Below are 17498 nucleotides of genomic sequence, written 5' to 3'. Positions count from 1 at the left end.
AAGTGTTAGCGATCCCCCCAAAAAATAGACAGGGGCTGATCTGATGCAACCCACAGCAGGGCCTTTATTCCATTCAAGCTAGCTTGGGCCCTTCAGCTCACCAACAACAGGCAAGATGGTTTTTGTTGGGGAGAGGAGCCCTGAATATCGGGGCAAGGCTATATAAGCAGTGAACAGCGAGTGAGTGAGCAAGCATCTAATTGGAAAGCTGTGGCCTTTAGCATAATTGGCTGGGGCTGGGAATCCAGTTTTAAACTTAATTTCTATTTCCCTTTATACGGGTGGTTGTTAGGCTTGTAACCTAGGGGTGCCGGTATGTTGGGGTAATAACCTGGAGACGCTGGTCTTGTTAGAGGTGAGCCTAGAGACTGGAGCTAGGCTTGGGTTTTGTTGGGGGTAACTTGAAAACTAACGTTAGGTACCAACCTGTTAGTTTACCAGAGTTCAAACTTAGGTCAGAGTCTCTAAAATGGGTTTGAATTTAAAAGATTTGGCCTCTCGGAGCCATCACAGTTGTGAACACTGTGTCACAGCCAAGTAGAGGTGTGGCATAGGATGCCTCTTTTTTTTCTTTCGTCTTAGGTTTATTTAATTTTATGTGTGTGAGTCTTTTGCTTGCACGTCTATCTGTACTCACATCTGTACCTGGTGCGTGTCAGAAGAGCACATCAGACGCCCTGGAATTAGAATTGTAAATGTCGAGAGCCAGCATGAGGGGTCCAGGAACCGAACCCAGATCCTCTGTAAGAGCTTCAAGTACTGGCTGGAGAGATGGCTCAGCGGTTAAGAGCACTGACTGCTCCTCCAGAGGTCCTGAGTTCAATTCCCAGCAACCACAACCATCTGTAAAGAGATCTGATGCCCTCTTCTGGTGTGTCTATTTGACATAAATAAAATAAATATTAAAAAAAAAAAAAAAAAAAGAGCTTCAAGTACTCTCAATCACAGAGCCATCCTTCCAGTTCCTCAGTGGTAGAATTCCCATCTCCTGTGTGTGGGGAGCTGAGTTTGATCCCAAACAACAAACTGAAAGCAAAATAAACCAAAACAGTGCTTACATTAGGCCAAACGGTACCTTCCTGAACTCATGCTCTAGGAGCTTGTTACTTGATTTAGAAATGTTATTATGTACTCTGATGAAACTAATTCTTACCAAAACTATGGGACTTGGAACAGCGAGGACCCAAGGATAGATTTTAGCATAGTCTCTTTTCATTAACTCCTTCCTAACGCCGTGTCTCAGTGAGGGTTTCATTGCTGTAAAGAGACACCATGACCAAGGCAACTCTTAACAAGGACAACATTTAATTGAGGCTGGCTTGCAGTTTTCAGGGGTTCTGCCCTTTATCGTCGTGGTGGGGAGTATGGCAGCATTCAGGCAGAAGGTGCGGAGAGTTCTACTTCTTGATCCACAGGAGCTAATAGGAGGCTCCGTTTCACGCTGGGTGGAGCCTCAGCCGCAAAGTCCTCAAAGCGACACACAAACACAGCGACACACTTCCTTTAACAAGGCCATACGTGTTCCAACAAGGCCACACCTCCTAGCAGTGCCAATTTTCATGGGCCAAGCATACTTGATCCACTACACACCACTTAACGGTTTCTAGTATGACACTACAGAGCCTAAATGATTCTTTACCTGTGTGGGCCCTTGTGTTGAGTCTCTCAATATCATTTCCATTGTTTTCTATTTGGAGAGGCTCGAAAGCTACCCATCTTGCTTACCAGATTTACTTTGCCATGAATTCTTTTAGTTCTTAAATTAAATGTCATCTTATTTAATTATGTAGTATAATTATCCATTCTTTCAATATTCATTGCAATATTTTACTGTCTATTTATTTCATATCAAAAAAGTTAATATCAAAGATTAAAATGGAGGACCATGGAGGATCAGGTCCCTAAAATCCCAACACTCAGGAGGCTATGGCCGGACGGTTCTGACTTTGAAGCCAACTTTCTTTCGAAACCATAGCGGTCCCCAACTCCAGTCCACTCGTTGAGTGCTGGATCTGTCTCAGTCAACTGCTCATCAGACCTCTCAGAGGACAGCCATGCTAGGCTCCTATCCATTTGATGGCTGGAAGTGCAGAATTAGGCAGCCTCATTTGTGCGGCCTCTTGCAATGATCGTCATTTGGATCATCCTTAGTGACTTCTCCAGTAATTCTGGAAAATATTCGAATACACAGGTCCTGGGCAAATGGTAGACAATGTTATACCTGGGTAGTTAAAAAGTTCAGTTTGGAGTGCATTAACAAACCCCCAGGCTTCTTTCCTTTACCGGCTCCAGCTCCTGCACCCTTCGGGCTGGCAGCACCAGAGAGACCCTGAGTTTAGATAACTGGAAAGCCAGCTCCTCGCCAATGCCGCTGGACGCTCCAGTAACCCACACCACCATGCCAGTCAGTGCCTGTTCTGTGTGACATGAATTCTTTTTCTTTTTCTTTTTCTTTTTCTTTTTCTTTCTTTTTTTTTTTTTGGAGCTGGGGACCGAATCCAGGGCCTTGCGCTTGCTAGGCAAGTGCTCTACCACTGAGCTAAATCTCCAACCCCGTGACATGAATTCTTAAATCCTATCTTCAAGGTTTAGTGGAGAGAGAAAATGGGGGTGAGACAGGATGGGACCTCCCCCATTCTCCCAGGCTGAGGTAGCTGCTTAGAGTCTCAAATCCAATCACTAGTTCCCAAGGTGAGGTATCTAATCTTTGAACTCCAGTTACGTAGTGTTAGATCAAACCAAATCCCAGTAGCAGCTTTTACATCAGTTTTTCCGGGCCTGTTCATTCCTATATTAAATCTTTTTTTTTTAATGTTCAGGATGGTTTCTAGCCTATGCTAAATCAATAACGAATACACCTAAGTTTGTGTTTTCTTGGGGGGGGCGGTGTCTGATTTTGAGGCAGGGTCTCTGTGGCTAAACTGGAACTCACCACCATCGACTTGCCTTGCCTCTGTCCTCTGAAGCACTGGGATTAAAGGCATATGCCACCCGGCTATCTCCTACACGAGTAGGTTTTTTTTTTTTTTTAAATCTTTTTCAAAATTGTATTTCAGGGGTTAGAGAGGTGGCTTATGACTAGGAATATTAGCTGCTCTTGCAGAGGACCTGGGTTCAGTTCTCGACACACACGTGGCTGTTAACACCCATCTATCACTCCAGTTTCAGGAGGTCTGAAGCTGGCTTCTGACTTCCACTGGCATTGCACACAAGTGAAACTCTTAAACACATGCAAGCAAAACAGTCATACAATTAAGAACAAAATAAATCTTAAAATATTTGGTAGCAGAAGTCCCCGTTACTCACTGAGACCTAAGTCTCATGCTTACACATAAGGGTCTACTGTGGTTGTTTTTACATTTCTTGATGTATTACCTAGGAAGTCCTGAAGATCTAGAAACCCTTTCCAGAAGATTATTTTTAAAAAAAAGTCATAGTGATACTGAGCTTTGGTCTTTTATGTTAGCTTTCATTTCCTCTCAGAGTACAGTGAGGAATTCGGGCGACTACATGACATAGAGTGACAATAAATTGAAGAATCAGGCATGACAATTTGTCATGTCAGAGGGATTTGCAAGGATGTAACTTCCAAGAAAACATTGTTTCAGACAATATGAACCTTTTTTCCCTTTCACTAAAAATGCAGGCTGGAGAGATGACTCAGTGGTCAAGAGCACCGACTGCTCTTCCAGAGGTCCTGAGTTCAATTCCCAGCAACCATATGGTGGGATCTGATGCCCTCTTCTGGTGTGTACTTAAATATAATAAATAAATGAATCTTAAAAAAATTAAAATAAAATAAAATATTATTTTGTCATTTTATTTCTATAACATTAAAAGAAATAAAGTACATGGTTTCATGTCTTTGGAAGTCAGAATAAAAGTTATCTTGATGGGACAGTAACCAAAGAAAGAAGGTTTTTGTGCTTGCCACATAAGCACTGGACTTTCTAAGCTATATAGCCTCAACCTTGTCAACTTATTTATTTTTCCACCTTGTTAAGAGTCTGGCTCTCAGCCTGGTGGTGGTGGTGATTCATGCCTTTAATCCCAGCACTCAAGAAGCAGAGGCAGGCAGATCTCTGAGTTCCAGGCCAGCCTGGTCTACAGAGTGAGTTCTAAGGCAGCCAGGGCTACACAGAGGAACTGTGCCTCGAAAAACCAAAAGAGAAGAAGGGAAGTTTTGAGTCTAGCCTGGGCCTCAAAAGGCTGACCCAAGCTTTCATATACACGTGTATGCCCTGGAGGGACATTCCTTACTACAACTAGCGCAATGCCATTCGGACTTCTAGCCTTTGAGACTGTGAGGGAGTAAACCTCTTTTTTTCTTCCTTTTCTTCTGGAGTGTGAGCTGGCCTTAGACTCAGCCCTGCTTCCAAAGAGATAAGTGATGAGTCCAAGCTTCAATTTCTTTTCTTTATGAGTTATCGAGGGTGATATGGAAAGGGGTAGTTTATCAAGTGGGTAAGACACAAGAATCACGGTGAACTCAAGGTCAGCCTGTGACCTGTCGTGAGTTCCGGACCAGTTTGGCCTCGATGAAACTCTGTTTCAAAATAATGCGTAGGAAAGAGGAAGACAGGATCTGGCATGATGGGGCGAAATTGTAGTGCCAAGAAAATTCAAGGAGAAGGTTATTAAGAGTCTGTCAGCCTTGGCTGCACAGCAGTGTTGAGATCAGCCTATTAAGAGACGGTTGGCTCAAAAGGGGATTTGGGGTGGGCTGGGAATAAAGCTCAGTAGTAGAATGCCTGCCTAGTATTTGTGAGGCTCTGGGCTCAATCCCTGGCAACCAAACAGAAGCAGAGTTTTGGGGGGTTTTTCCCACCCTCTTCCATTGAGCATACTGCATTTGCTTCTGATGTGTAGAATGTGGCAGAAATGAAGGATTGTGACTTCCGAGGGTAGGTCATAAAAGGCATTGAACTTTCTGCCTTGTTCCTTCTTGGTCACTCGCTATGGGAAAACCCAGCCAGTCCAGCAGCTCTATGGAGAGAGCTAGGCTGTGAGGAGGACACCTATCTGCCAGTGCCTGTTAGCATAGGAGGCCTTCTGTTAAACAGCCATGTGAATGAGTCGCCTTAGGAACACGGCCTCCAGCTTCCCTCAAGCCTTCGGATGACTGAAGCCTCCGGATGACTGAAGCCTTGGGCAGCGTCTCCTGTCAGGAGCTCAGATGCCTGTATGATCCTGAACCGCAGACTCTGTGAGATGATAAGAGATTACCCTTGTAATTTTAGGGCTTTTTTTTGGGGGGAGGGTAGGGTGGGGGGAGGTGTATCTGAATGTTATTGAAGTTCAAACCCGAGTTCTTGCACACATTCAGCCTCTGAGCTCTACTCTGAACCCTAAATATTTGCCGTTTAAAAATGATAATTTGTATAGCAATAGCTAAAGATATCTAATACACTCCATAATGCCTATTATGAGACTAATTCTTACTGAGTGCTGAGACGACACCTGACTGCTTTGTGTGTTCTGATCTAACCCTCACAGCAAACGTGACTAGATTACATCTCCAAGGTTTTTTTGTTGTTGCTTACTTGCTTGGTTCGAGACACATTTTCACTATGGAGACCAGGCTGGCCTTGACAATACGTAGTTCCCTGCCTCAGCGCTCCAAGTGTTGGGGGGTTATAGGTCGGTACCACCACACTCAGTGTTCTTTAATGGATATTTGTGTGTGTGTGTGTGTGTGTGTGTGTGTGTGTGTGTGTGTGTGTGTACATGTGCTAATTCAGTATCAAATTAGGTAGGTAACATTGCTCACTACAATTTATGGGTTAGGAAACTGAGAAACAGATGACACCTTATTCAAATTTCCTCAGGTGGCTAGAGGGAGAAGAGGAATTGGTGGTCCGCCCATGCTGTCTGTGTGTTAACATCTCTGTCACACTTTTGTTCTGATGGTGTCGGCATTACTGGGACATATACTCCATTGAAGTAATAAAAGACAGGCGTAAGCGTCACCACAGAAATTATGCGATAGATACAACAATGTTATAGGAGGAGCCTTGGTTCTCATGCAACAAGGCCCCAGAGCAAGATGGATTCTGGGAATTCGAGTCCCATACCTTTTAAGCTACATTGTGATTTAATGACTCCACTTGGAAATAGCTGAATGTAAACGGTTTTATGAGCTCATTTTCTATTAGATTTGGTAAAATTGAACACTGTGAATGTCATGAATTTCACTGGGCTCGGGCTGGGGAGGAGAGGAAAGGCCTGCACATGCATGACCTTCAACATTGTGTAGATGCCCTGAGTTTCACATTCTAAAACGACACGTTCTGTCCTTTTATTATTATCATCATCATCATCATCATCATCATCATCATCATCATCATCATCATCATCGAGACAAGGTTTTTCCATGTAGCCCTGGATGTCCAGGAACTCATTCTATAAACCAGGCTGGCCTTGAACTCTGAGATCTGCCTACTTCTTCCTCCCGAGTGCTGGGATTAAAGGAGCACACCACCACCATCCAGCTGTTCACTCTTGACCATGTCCATTATAGCAACATGATGTATGTGTCAAGAAGGGACTGTAGGAAGGAAGTGCAAATGATAGTGCAAAAGCTCCTTCTGTCTGGGTGTGACACACACATTTAACACCAGCATTCTAGAGGCAGAGGCAGACAAACCTCTGTGAGTTTGACGACAACTTCTGAGAAGTGGGTTCTGTGCCAGTCAGTGTTACATGGTAAGGGTCCGTCCCCCACCCACTTCTCTGACTCTCTCTCCAAAAAGTTTTTTTTTTTTTAATGTCATTGTTAAGGGGGCTGGAGAGATGGATCAGCAGTTCAGAGCACCTGTTACTTTTGGAGAAGACCCCATTTTGATTCCCAGCATCCACATGATAGCTCAGAACCACCAGCAAACCCAATTCTAGGTGATTCTAACAGGCATGCACGTGGAGCACGCTCGAGAGTCAAGAGGCAGGCAAATCTCTGAGTTCGAGGCCAGCCTCGTCTACAGAGTAAGTTCCAGAGCAGCCAGGGCTACATGGAGAGATTCTGTCTCGAAAGACCAAAACATAAAAATCACACACATAAAGTAAAATAAATACATCTAAAGAGACATCAGTCTTAATTGTGAGACACTAGAAGTATTTCACTCACGTTAGAAGCAGTCGGAGCGTGCGCACGTGCAGTGCACATGAGCCCCAGTGCACTTAGAGAGTCAGAGGCAGAGGTCAACTGTTCAGAGTAGGGTCTTCCTCTCCACCATGGGTTCTGGGGATCGAACTCAAGTTGCCTGTGTAGCAAGAACTTTTACCTGCTGGGCCGTCTTGCCAGCTCTGTTTTTATTTTGTGTAAGGTCTTGACTTGTGCAGCTTAGGCTGGCTTCTTCGAAGTCACCATGTAGTCCAGGATGGTTTGAACTTGTGACGATCCTCCTGCTTCCCCAAGTCCCTCCAGTCCCAGTGCTGGGAATGTAGAGGTGAGACACATGCTCACCTTCAGCTGCTTTCTTTGTTTCTTCCCTCTCCTCCTCGGCTTGATTCTGTTTTCATAAATGTTCGGGTCAGTGGCTGGTAGCTGAGTGGCAGCGTGCTTGGATAGTGCACATACAAGGTTCTGGGTTCAGGTCCCAGGGCTTCCCCCAAACAACCACCACAGCAACTTATTCAGCCAGCCGACCAACCCAAAGACCCTATCACTAACCGTAGTGCATATTCATTTGCTTTGGTTTCTGCTGTGGGGCAGAAGAGTGAGGTCCCCTAAGGAGATTTCCCTGTGCTTTCCTGACGGCTGTAGACACAGTCCTTAAGTAATGCATATTGTACAAGAGGGATTCAATGAGCATTTATTTAAAAATTGAGTGTTAGGCTGGAGACATGGCTCATCGGTTAAGGCCCAGGTACATTTCCCAGCATCCATGTTGGTTGGTTCATGGCATTTGGTAACTCCAGCTCCAAGGCATCTGATGCCAACACGCACCCAGACTGCCTTCACTCATATATAAATATATATATATATATATATATGTATATATATATATATATATATACACACACACACACACACTCAAGAATAAGCACTAATAGTAGATCTTTAAAAAGTCGAATGTCGAAGAGTACACAAAGGTGTGCATGTGCCACCTATCTGGAGCTCTTAGCCTCCTGATTCGGCCTCCTACGTTGTATGCTTTTAAATGTGCTCTGTTACACTCAGCTTCTATTAATTAATTATTATTAATTAATAATTATTAATTATTAATTCTAATAATTAATCGTTTTTTTGAAGACTCACTCCTTTGATTATTATATTAACCCATGAGAATTAGTATTAATATTATTTCCATTTTTCGGATGTTACAATAAAGTTGCAAGGTTCTATAAACATTAAATAGCAGAAACAGATTTCAACCTTAGACTAAAGGAAAGAACCAAGTCATCAAAGGCTACATACACGCCATATGATTTTCATTTGAACCATCCAAACCAGGCAGGTCTATAGAGACAGGATTGAAAGAGGGTTTGTTTCAGCCTGGGGCAGGAGGGTGGGGAGGGATGCAAATGGGGTGGGGCTCTTTTTTTAGGGGGGACAAACATAGTTCACTTATTTTAAATTGTTATTAATTTAAACACCATTATCTTAATTTATTTTGTGTGTGTATATGTGTGAGCACACGTGTGGACAGTGGAGGACAACTTTGGGGAATTGGTTTTTCTCCTCATACCATGTGAGTCCCTAGGATAGAACTAAATTTATGAGGTTGTTCAGTCTTAACCTGATGAGCCATCTTGTCAGCCCTTATTTATTTATTTATTGTTTGTTTGTTTGTTTGTTTGTTTTGAGACAAAGTCTAGCTATGTAACCTTGATATGGAGGATGCATTCTGCAGAACAAGTTGGCCTTGAACTTGTGGCGATCTTCTTGCCTCTACCTCCCAAATGCTGGAATGACTGGTTCACATCACCATGCTTCACAAACAATGTTTACAAATTAGACTTTAGCTGTGCATGGTGGCACATGCCATTAATCCCAGGGCTCAGAGGCAGGGGAAATCTGTGAGTTTGAGGCCAGCCTGGTCTACATAGAAAGTTCCAGCATAGCCTTCAGGAATATGTAGAGCAACCCCAGCTCAAAAAACAAACAAACAAACAAACAAAAAGAAACCAAAACCAACGAAACAAAACAAACAATAAAACCAGATGTTGGTGATGGTTCCCCAATCTTATGAATATACTAAATATTATTAAAATGTTTACATTAAGTGGTCAAGTTGTGTGGTAAAAAACAGACTAAATAAAATAGTCATCTAGACTGTTAATAAATTACTTAAAATAATAAAAGAAACTGGTTTCAAATTCTCTTTAATTTCAAAAGCTTCCAGTCATCTCTAAGAAAGCATAGAGATATGACTGTTTCTGACACTGAATTAGGGAGGGCACAAGAGTTTCTGGAACGGGGTTGGGGATTTAGCTCAGTGGTAGAGCGCTTGCCTAGCAAGCACAAGGCCCTGGGTTCGGTCCCCAGCTCCGAAAAAAAAGAAAAAAAAGAGTTTCTGGAATATTCTATGCTGGAAAGAGACGCTCAACAGCCAAACAAATCATGTCAGACTACAAAGTTAAAGGGTCTCCTTGCCCAAAATCTATACAATTAAAGATTCAAAAAGATAGATAAAAGCTAGATGCTGTTGATGCCTGTTGGTAATTCCAGCCACCGGGAGGCAAATGCAGGAGCAGGGCTTTAAAACCAGCTGGAGTGTTCATGGCTACCCTGGGCTACATATGACTTTGCCTCAACCAACCAACCAACCCAACAAACAAAAGAGGAAAACTGACAATGTTAACTGACAATATGACTACCAAGTATAAAAACTATATAAAAAATAAAGATCAAACACGTTGGTAGATGGAGAAATAAAAGCTTGACCTAAGCCAGACAGTGGTGGTACATGTCTTTAATCCCAATACTTTGGAAGCTGAGGCAGGTGGATCTCTGTGGGTTCAAAGTCATCCTGATCTACAGAGTGAGTCCCAGGACAGCCAGGGCTATAACACAGAGAAACCATGTCTTGAAAAAACTTCTCCCCGCCACCCCCCAAAAAAATGCTTGCCATAGGACTGTTTGAGTTCAAGGCACCATCCAGTGGAAGAGCTGTGTTGGGGGGGAGGTGAGGGAGGGCTACAGTGTTGAGATGATGATAAACTATGGGGACTTTTGAAGTTGGACTGATATATATATATATATATATATATATATATATATATATATCCTATTGAGTGTTTATATTACAGGCATTTGACTTCACACTTCCTACATTTTGGTCACTGTTATACTGTAGATATTAATCATCATGACCAGAGATGATTTATTTATTTATTATACATAAGTACACTCTAGCTGTCTTCAGACACACCAGTAGAGGGCATCAGATCCCATTACAGATGGCTGTGAGTCACCATGTGGTTGGTGGGATTTGAACTCAGGACCTCTGGAAGAGCTGTCAGTGCTCCTAACCACTGATCCATCTCTCCAGCCCTGGCTTGTTACAATAATAGGTTACAATAATAGGTTAATAATTACAATAATAGTTACAATAATAGTTAATAGTTACAATAATAGGTTAATAATTGTAATAATATTGTTACAATAATAGGTTAAACTGCTCTGAGCTCCCATTGGGTGATCATGTTTCTCTCTGCGCACCAGAGTTCTCTGGATTCAAGAATGAAAACACACACACACATACACACACACACACACACACACACACACACACACACACACACACACACGAAACCTTTGTATTTTGATATGCCTTAACTAGCTCAATGGCTGGGCCATTCCTGAACCTTCACATGGCTAACACACTCCCTTCTGATATTCCTGAGTTAATTCTTGCTAAATCTATATTTTATCTCTGCTACTCTAGACCCAATCAGGGGAGTGATTCCTGGGGCTACTTCCCTGACTCTTACATGTCTGTCCTGAACTCTTTTTTTTTTTCTTTTTTTCCCCGGGGCTGGGGACCGAACCCAGGACCTTGTGCTTCCTAGGCAAGCGCTCTACCACTGAGCTAAATCCCCAACCCCTTGTCCTGAACTCTTAAGTCTGATCTTCCCTGTCTTGGTGATTCTGCCTCTTCTTTCCTCCAAGTCCCACCTCCATACCCCTGCCTAACCATTGGCCATTGGCTCTTTATTGCTCAGTCAAAAAAATCAACTGTTGTCAGGGACTTGTAGCAGACATGCGAATTCCTATGTAAGAAGAAACGAAATCCCTAACACTGTTGGCTGAGAATGTAGGCTAGTCTTGAACTCATCTGTTTCTGCTTGCCTCCTGTGCTGGCTTCACAGGCCTGGGTCAAAGATTCATCTGTTCTTAACTTCTGTGGAAATGTACCTATGGGTGAAATTATTGGTAAGTCTATGATTAGTTTTTGAGGAACTGACCAGCTTTTCCCAGTGACTGTCCCGTTTCCTAGTTCCATGAGACGCTGACAGAGCTTTTAGTATTTCCAATGTGCAAGAGCTCCAGAATGCTCAGTGACCTGCATTTTTTCTGTTTTCTTTTCTTTTTCTGGTATCTGGGAAGTGAACCTGGGGAGGGCCCCTGACTGCATCCTGGTAAACATTCTACCTCTAAGTTATATTTTCAGCTAGGATCTTTCTTTCTCTTTGAGCTAGGATTTCGTTATGTAGCTGAGGCTGACCTGGTATGTTCTATGTAATCTCGGCTGTTGAGAGAATAGGACTGTCGTCTCCTTAGTGCTTCAATCACATGTATGCACCATGCTTGACTTTGTATTTTCTTTTTTTTAATCTTTTTTAAAAATAAATCTTTATTTATTTTATGTATATGAGTACACTGTTGCTGTCTTCAGACACCCCAGAAGAGGGCATCGAATCTCATTACAGATGGTTGTGAGCCACCATGTGGTTGCTGGGAATTGAACTCAGGACCTCTGGAAGAGCAGTCAGTGCTCTTAATCACGGAGCCATCTCTCCAGCCCGACTTTGTATTTTCTGTTTTAAAGACTGTCATGCCAGGTGTGACATAGGATTTCATTTTGCTTTGCATACCTGTAATGATTAATGATTTTGAACATTTTGTTATGTATTCGTTGGCCAGTTCTATGTCTTTGGAGAAATGTCTATTCAAGTTCTTTTCTGCCCCCCCCCCCAAAAAAAGCGATTTTTAAAAAAATAATACTAAGTGGAAAAGTTTTGTTTTGTGTTTTGATGGAGAGGTTGAATGTATCATCCATATGGGAAGATACTGATATCTTGATACCATCTATACATTGAACTTAAAATACTAACTTGACTGTAGTACTAGGTGAACAAAATTAAAATTGATGAACATTCTGCAAAACAGAACTAGATTCTTCAGAACAGCTACTGTTAGTGGTGCATGACTGTCTTCCTTGTACTTGAGAAGCTAAGGCAGTAGTAAGCCTGCAACAAACGAGCAGTTAGACTGGCTATATTGTAAACTCAAGACCAGCTTTGGAACTCAGTGAAACTCAGTCTTTTTTTTTTTTCCAGAGCTGGGGACTGAACCCAGGGCCTTGTGGTTGCTAAGCAAGCGCTCTATCACTGAGCTAAATCCCCAACCCCGTGAAACTAAGTCTTAAAATAAAATAAAATAAACCAGGGATTATTCTAAACACACTTAAAAAAACACATGGGCACCTTGGGCTGGGAAAAAAATGTCACCAAACATAGTTCACTGGAATATTTCAGAAATAAAAACAATACTATTGGATTCTTAGAGTGATAATGACGTTCTGATTATGCAGAAAAATATCTTTGTTTTTAGTAGATATGTATTGAAATGTTTAGGGGTGGAGGGTAACAGTCTGCAAACTACCGAATGACTCAGCAAAATACACCCTGCACAGACATAGAGAGCAAACCTGGAGAAATGTTTAAAAAAAAAAAACTAGTGAATGTGGGTTAATAGTGCCAATTACTGCATTTTTCTTGTATGCTTGAGATTTTCGAAAATTAAAACAAATGGAGAAAACGAGATCTTGTCAAATTCAGAGCGGCCTTTCCTATTTGTTGGGACAGCTTTGGAGCAAGACTCAATGATACAGTTATAACTCAACGATACAGTTGTAACCAAAGGAGAACTGAACGCTCAGGACCCTTATCTTCAAGATACCGTAATTGTTTAAAGAGACAAGAGAACGCTAAAGTGGTAACTTTGTGCCAGTCAGCTTGATTCACATCCTAGGTAGCCTTGGAAGGTAGAAAGAGAAACCAGCCAGGCCTGAATAGAGGTACAGGCTGGTAGAAGGGTTTGACCTATTTAGGGTTCAGTTTCCCCACTGAAGGAGGAAGAGAAGATCATGGCTTGGCATGATAGGTGTGATAGGTGTTTTAAGCTCTCATTTCATGGTATTTAGAAAACTAGGCTTCCTGCGCCAAACTTTCCTTTTCAGCTGTGTGCATCTTTCCCTCATTGAACTCGCGAAGTAGGCAAAGGAGAGGAAATCACTTCTCCAAGGTCACACAGACTCAAGGACCCAGGCTCCCCAGCTCTTGGTCTTGTGCCCTTTCCACGCCCGCCGGAGAGGAGGAAGCGGCGCTCACAGGGATGCAAGGATGTAGAGGCGCAAAGGGATAGAAGAGGCCGCGTTAGAGAGGTGGTGAGAGCCCCGCCAAGGCGCTGGCCAAGGAAGGACCCATGGAGAGGCGTGCAGCACGACCAGCTGGGGTGCGGAGCGGAGGCGGTGGCTGGGAGGAGGAAGGGTCTGCGGCTGGGCCTAGTGCCCGGGAGCTGGTGGCCTGCGGCGGCCGTAGGGCCAAGGAGGCGGAGGCCGGCTGCGGGAGGCCGTGGGCGCGGGAGGCCGTGGGCGCGCGACCGTCTTCCCGCACAGGTGGGTCGCGGGGCGGGCGACCCGGGCGTGTCCCGGGTCCCGGACCCCCGTGCTCCGGAGATGCGGAGGGGGGCGCGGAGGGGCGGGGCCGTGGGGCGGGGCCGCGGGGGCGGTCCCATTGGCCCCCCCGCGGAGCGGCCGCGGCGGCGCAGGCGCGGTTCCCGCCTCCTCGGCCGGCGAGCAGTGGAGGCTGCATCCTGGTGCGGCTGACTGTCGCGTCGCCGCCGCCTTTTCTGCCGCGGAGCCCCCGCCCGGCTGCCCCGAGTCGGAATGAGCTCCAGGAAAGGTGAGCGGCGCGCGCGGCCCCCGCCCCTCCTCGCGGCGCGCAGGCGGCCGGCCCGACCGTTAATGTGTCTTCTCTCCCCAGTGCTGGCCATTCAGGCCCGGAAAGCGGAGGCCGAAAAGAGAGAAACATCCGAAAAGTGAGTCCGCAGGGCGCTCGGTCCCGACCCCGCCCCGCCCCGCCGAGGGTTGCTTGCGGCCGCGCAGGCAGAGCTTCCCGGTCCCCGGGCTGCGGGCGGTGGGTCTCCCGGGACGCGGCGCCGGCTCTGCGTGCCCCGGCGGGGGAGGGGTGGGGGGAGGGGCGCGCGGCCGCGGGTTCCGGAGCCGCGACCTGGCCCGGCGGCCTGCGAGCCTCCCGGGCTCTGCACTCGACCCCGCGCCCGGTGCCCCCGATCCTCATCCCGCGCCCCGGATCGGCGTCCCTGATGTGTACCCCGAGCCCCTTATCCACATCCGTAATCCGCACCCCGGTTCCTGCCCGGCACTGGTCGGAGAGTAGGCGCGGGAGGGAGGCGGCGGCGCGGCTTGACACCTGGGCTGCGGGACCCAGTGCGCTGCCGCCTCTGCCACCTTCCGGTCCTGCCCGGGCCAGCCAGGTGAAAACCGGAGCTGCTTGTCAAGTGGTTTGGCTCCGGGCGTGTTCCTGGCGCGAGTTCAGCTCCGGGACCGGTGCGTTTCTGCGCTCGGGTTTTTCATTCGAAACTTTCTGCTCGGGTCGAGCGTTACTTGCGTGCTGCGGCTGCGCCTAGGTCGCTCGCTGCAGTGGGCGGTGGGTGTGTGCGCGGGCGGGTCCCGCGTGGTGCTCGGGACTGGATCCACCAGCTATGATGTTTCAAATGTGCCAGCGCCAGCCACCTCCAGCCTGGACGTGCAGCCCAGCTGGGCAGCTGCTGTCGCAGAAGCCTTTCCCCGAGAGCTGGGTTTTCCTAGGCGTCAGAGCGCCGCCGCGTGTTCCTCTTTCCTGTCTGGGTCTCCTGGACCAGCTATCAACATCTTTGCTCACATTGTTTGCCTCGCTGTTCCTTTTGCAAGAAATTTGTGTGTGGTATCTTTGGTACTATGGAGTCACCTTTAATAAAATTCCGAAATATTTGTCTATCTTTATTTTGCAAGGGGTGGGATAACCCTCTGCTCGCCTAGGTGGCGGTGGTTATAATCCGCATTGGCCCTAGTCTTAGCCCAGTGGGGAGTTCCCACCCATTTGGTGGCATCTAGGAAAACTGATGGTTTGGAGGTATTTTACAACAGGATTGTTTTAATTCAAAATAGAATATAACTTGAGTGTATTTATAGGACTTCTTAAGATGTGGATATATACGAAAAAATATTTTTAGGCAAAAAGACTTGAAAACTGGAAGGTAAAAATTGAAAATTTAAAAAAGTTTTTATTATTCTGTGTGTGTGTTTGGGTTTGGATGTGCAAGAGCCTTGACACCTGTGGAAGTCAAGGAACAACTTTCAGCATTTGCTTCTCTGACCTTGGGGAACTGAGCAGGGTCCGGCCTGGTTAGTACTCAAATGGGAGACTACCTGGGAATACTGGGCCTGTAGGCTCAAGGAAAAAAAAAGAATCGATTCTCTGTTATGTGTAGGACTGGGTGAACTGTTATGTGTAGGACTGGGTGATCGACTGGGGTATGGTGATAAGCATCGTTAACTTGTAAGCTGTCTCCCTGGCTCCCATATCAGATATGGGATATTTAAAAATTGAACTCAATGTAGGCTTCTGATAGTTTAAGATGCTTTTTAAAAACTAGCACTATTTCTGAGGCAGTGATGGTGCAGCCTTTAATTCCAGCATTGGGGAGGCAGAGGCAGGCAAATCTTGAAGTTTTGAGGCCAGCCTGGTTTACAAGAGCTAGTTCCAGGACAGCCGGGGCTACACAGAGAAGCCCTGTTTCATCTCCCCCAGTCCTTAAAAAGAAGTGTTATCACAGGGCTGAAGAGATGGCCCCATGGTCATCCTGCTCTTGCAGCGGAACCTGGTTTAGTTCCCAGCACCAACATGATGGCTCACAACCGTTTGTGTCTCCAGTTCTAGGGGATCTGATGCCTTCAGCTCTGATGGGCAGCTGCATACATGTGTTAAACATGTAGGCAAGAGTCATAAAAGTAAACCTTAAAAAGCAGTGCTGGTTCAAACTATTCAAAACCCTATTTTTTCCCCTTTGGTGAACCATCAAAATTCAGTAGATCCCTGAGTGAATGCTGGGGCTGAATTGTAGCTTTTAGCACAAGGCATTGTCAGTGTGGGGATGGGGGTGGGGGTGGGGGTGAGAGCAGCCTGTCATCCATGGTACATGGAAAACTGCCTTCTAGGTTCACTGAATAGCCCTGGAGAGAAGGGACTTCAGGAAGCTGGGGGTCTTAGGTTCTCGTCACTTCACAGGCTCCCGAGACAGGTTAGAATCACCCGCCTTGTTTGGATCCACATTCTGGAGTCATGATGGTGAGTGTTTTTTGCATTTTAAGTCTGGAGGAGATGAGTTTCAAACTGTGGTAGTGACTGGCAAACTTGAGCGATGTGGCGGGGCCTGGCCTGATGCAGTGTGACCTGCATTCATCACTATTTCCTCCTTATATGCAAATGACTTTTCTTTGATCTTAGTTCATTTGGTTCTGTAGGCTTGTATGAATTGCACTCATATGCAATGTTTATAAAGTCCAGCTTGTCTCAGAATTGAGGTCCTTTGGTTTCACCCTCCCTGCTGTAGGCCTTGAGGTGTGGGACACCATGCTGTGGTAAGAGAGCTTACTCTTAAGTACTTCAGAGTTTGTAGTTGCCAGGAGCGTTTCCTGAGTCGGACTTCCATCTGAGTGTTCCAATGAGTGTACTTGGTTATTTTACTGTTTTGACAGTATGGGGAGCATGGAATTACTATACTGCCATTCAGTCATTAAGTAGATTTTGTTTGCATTAATTATTGATTGATTGATGGATTGATTGGGACAGAGTCTCCGTGACACAGTTCTCCTGCCTCAGCCTGGGTATTGCTGAGATTACTGGTATGCACCATCACACTTCAATTGTGAATTTTTTGTGTTGGCTGTATCTCATAGTACACAGATTTTGCCTTAGGGTACTGGTGTATGTGATAATTAAGGACATTTCTTTTGAGATGGAATTACGGAATTTGGCTGGCCACTCACTAGCTCTGATCTCCCTCCTCGACCTCCCAAATGCTGGAATCATAGAACTTGCACCAAGACATCTGTCTTGTAGAAAAGATATTCTCTTATATTTATTATTTTGGGAGGAGGCACAAGCTGCAGAGGCTCCTGAGTGTAGGCACGTGCTCTGCCAAGGACTGTGTGTCCAGCCCCATGACTTACTGAGACAACAAAAGTATAACATTATCTTTTAGAGATCTG

General features: G+C 45.4%; 1 protein-coding gene across 1 annotated transcript; it reads left to right on the top strand.

The window, feature by feature from the left end:
• The first annotated feature begins 13651 nt into the window (after positions 1 to 13651).
• LOC116904493 (translation initiation factor IF-2-like) lies at positions 13652 to 15218 on the top strand. The gene is made up of 2 exons (XM_032907290.1): positions 13652 to 14130; positions 14212 to 15218. Exons 1-2 carry the CDS (start codon positions 13652 to 13654, stop codon positions 14873 to 14875), a joined length of 1143 nt encoding a protein of 380 aa, XP_032763181.1. The 3' UTR covers positions 14876 to 15218.
• Positions 15219 to 17498: the final 2280 nt, after the last annotated feature.

Source organism: Rattus rattus, chromosome 6 (genome assembly GCF_011064425.1).
Source record: "Rattus rattus isolate New Zealand chromosome 6, Rrattus_CSIRO_v1, whole genome shotgun sequence".
Classification (NCBI taxonomy): Eukaryota; Metazoa; Chordata; class Mammalia; order Rodentia; family Muridae; genus Rattus; species Rattus rattus.
This window is presented reverse-complemented; position numbering and strand designations above follow the sequence as displayed.

Excerpts from the sequence above, each read along its gene's own strand:
- LOC116904493 (XM_032907290.1), top strand. The coding sequence starts at position 13,652 with ATGGAGAGGCGTGCAGCACGACCAGCTGGGGTGCGGAGCGGAGGCGGT. Across the intron at positions 14,131-14,211 it reads CGGAATGAGCTCCAGGAAAG|TGCTGGCCATTCAGGCCCGG; the intron begins GTGAGCGGCGCG and ends TTCTCTCCCCAG.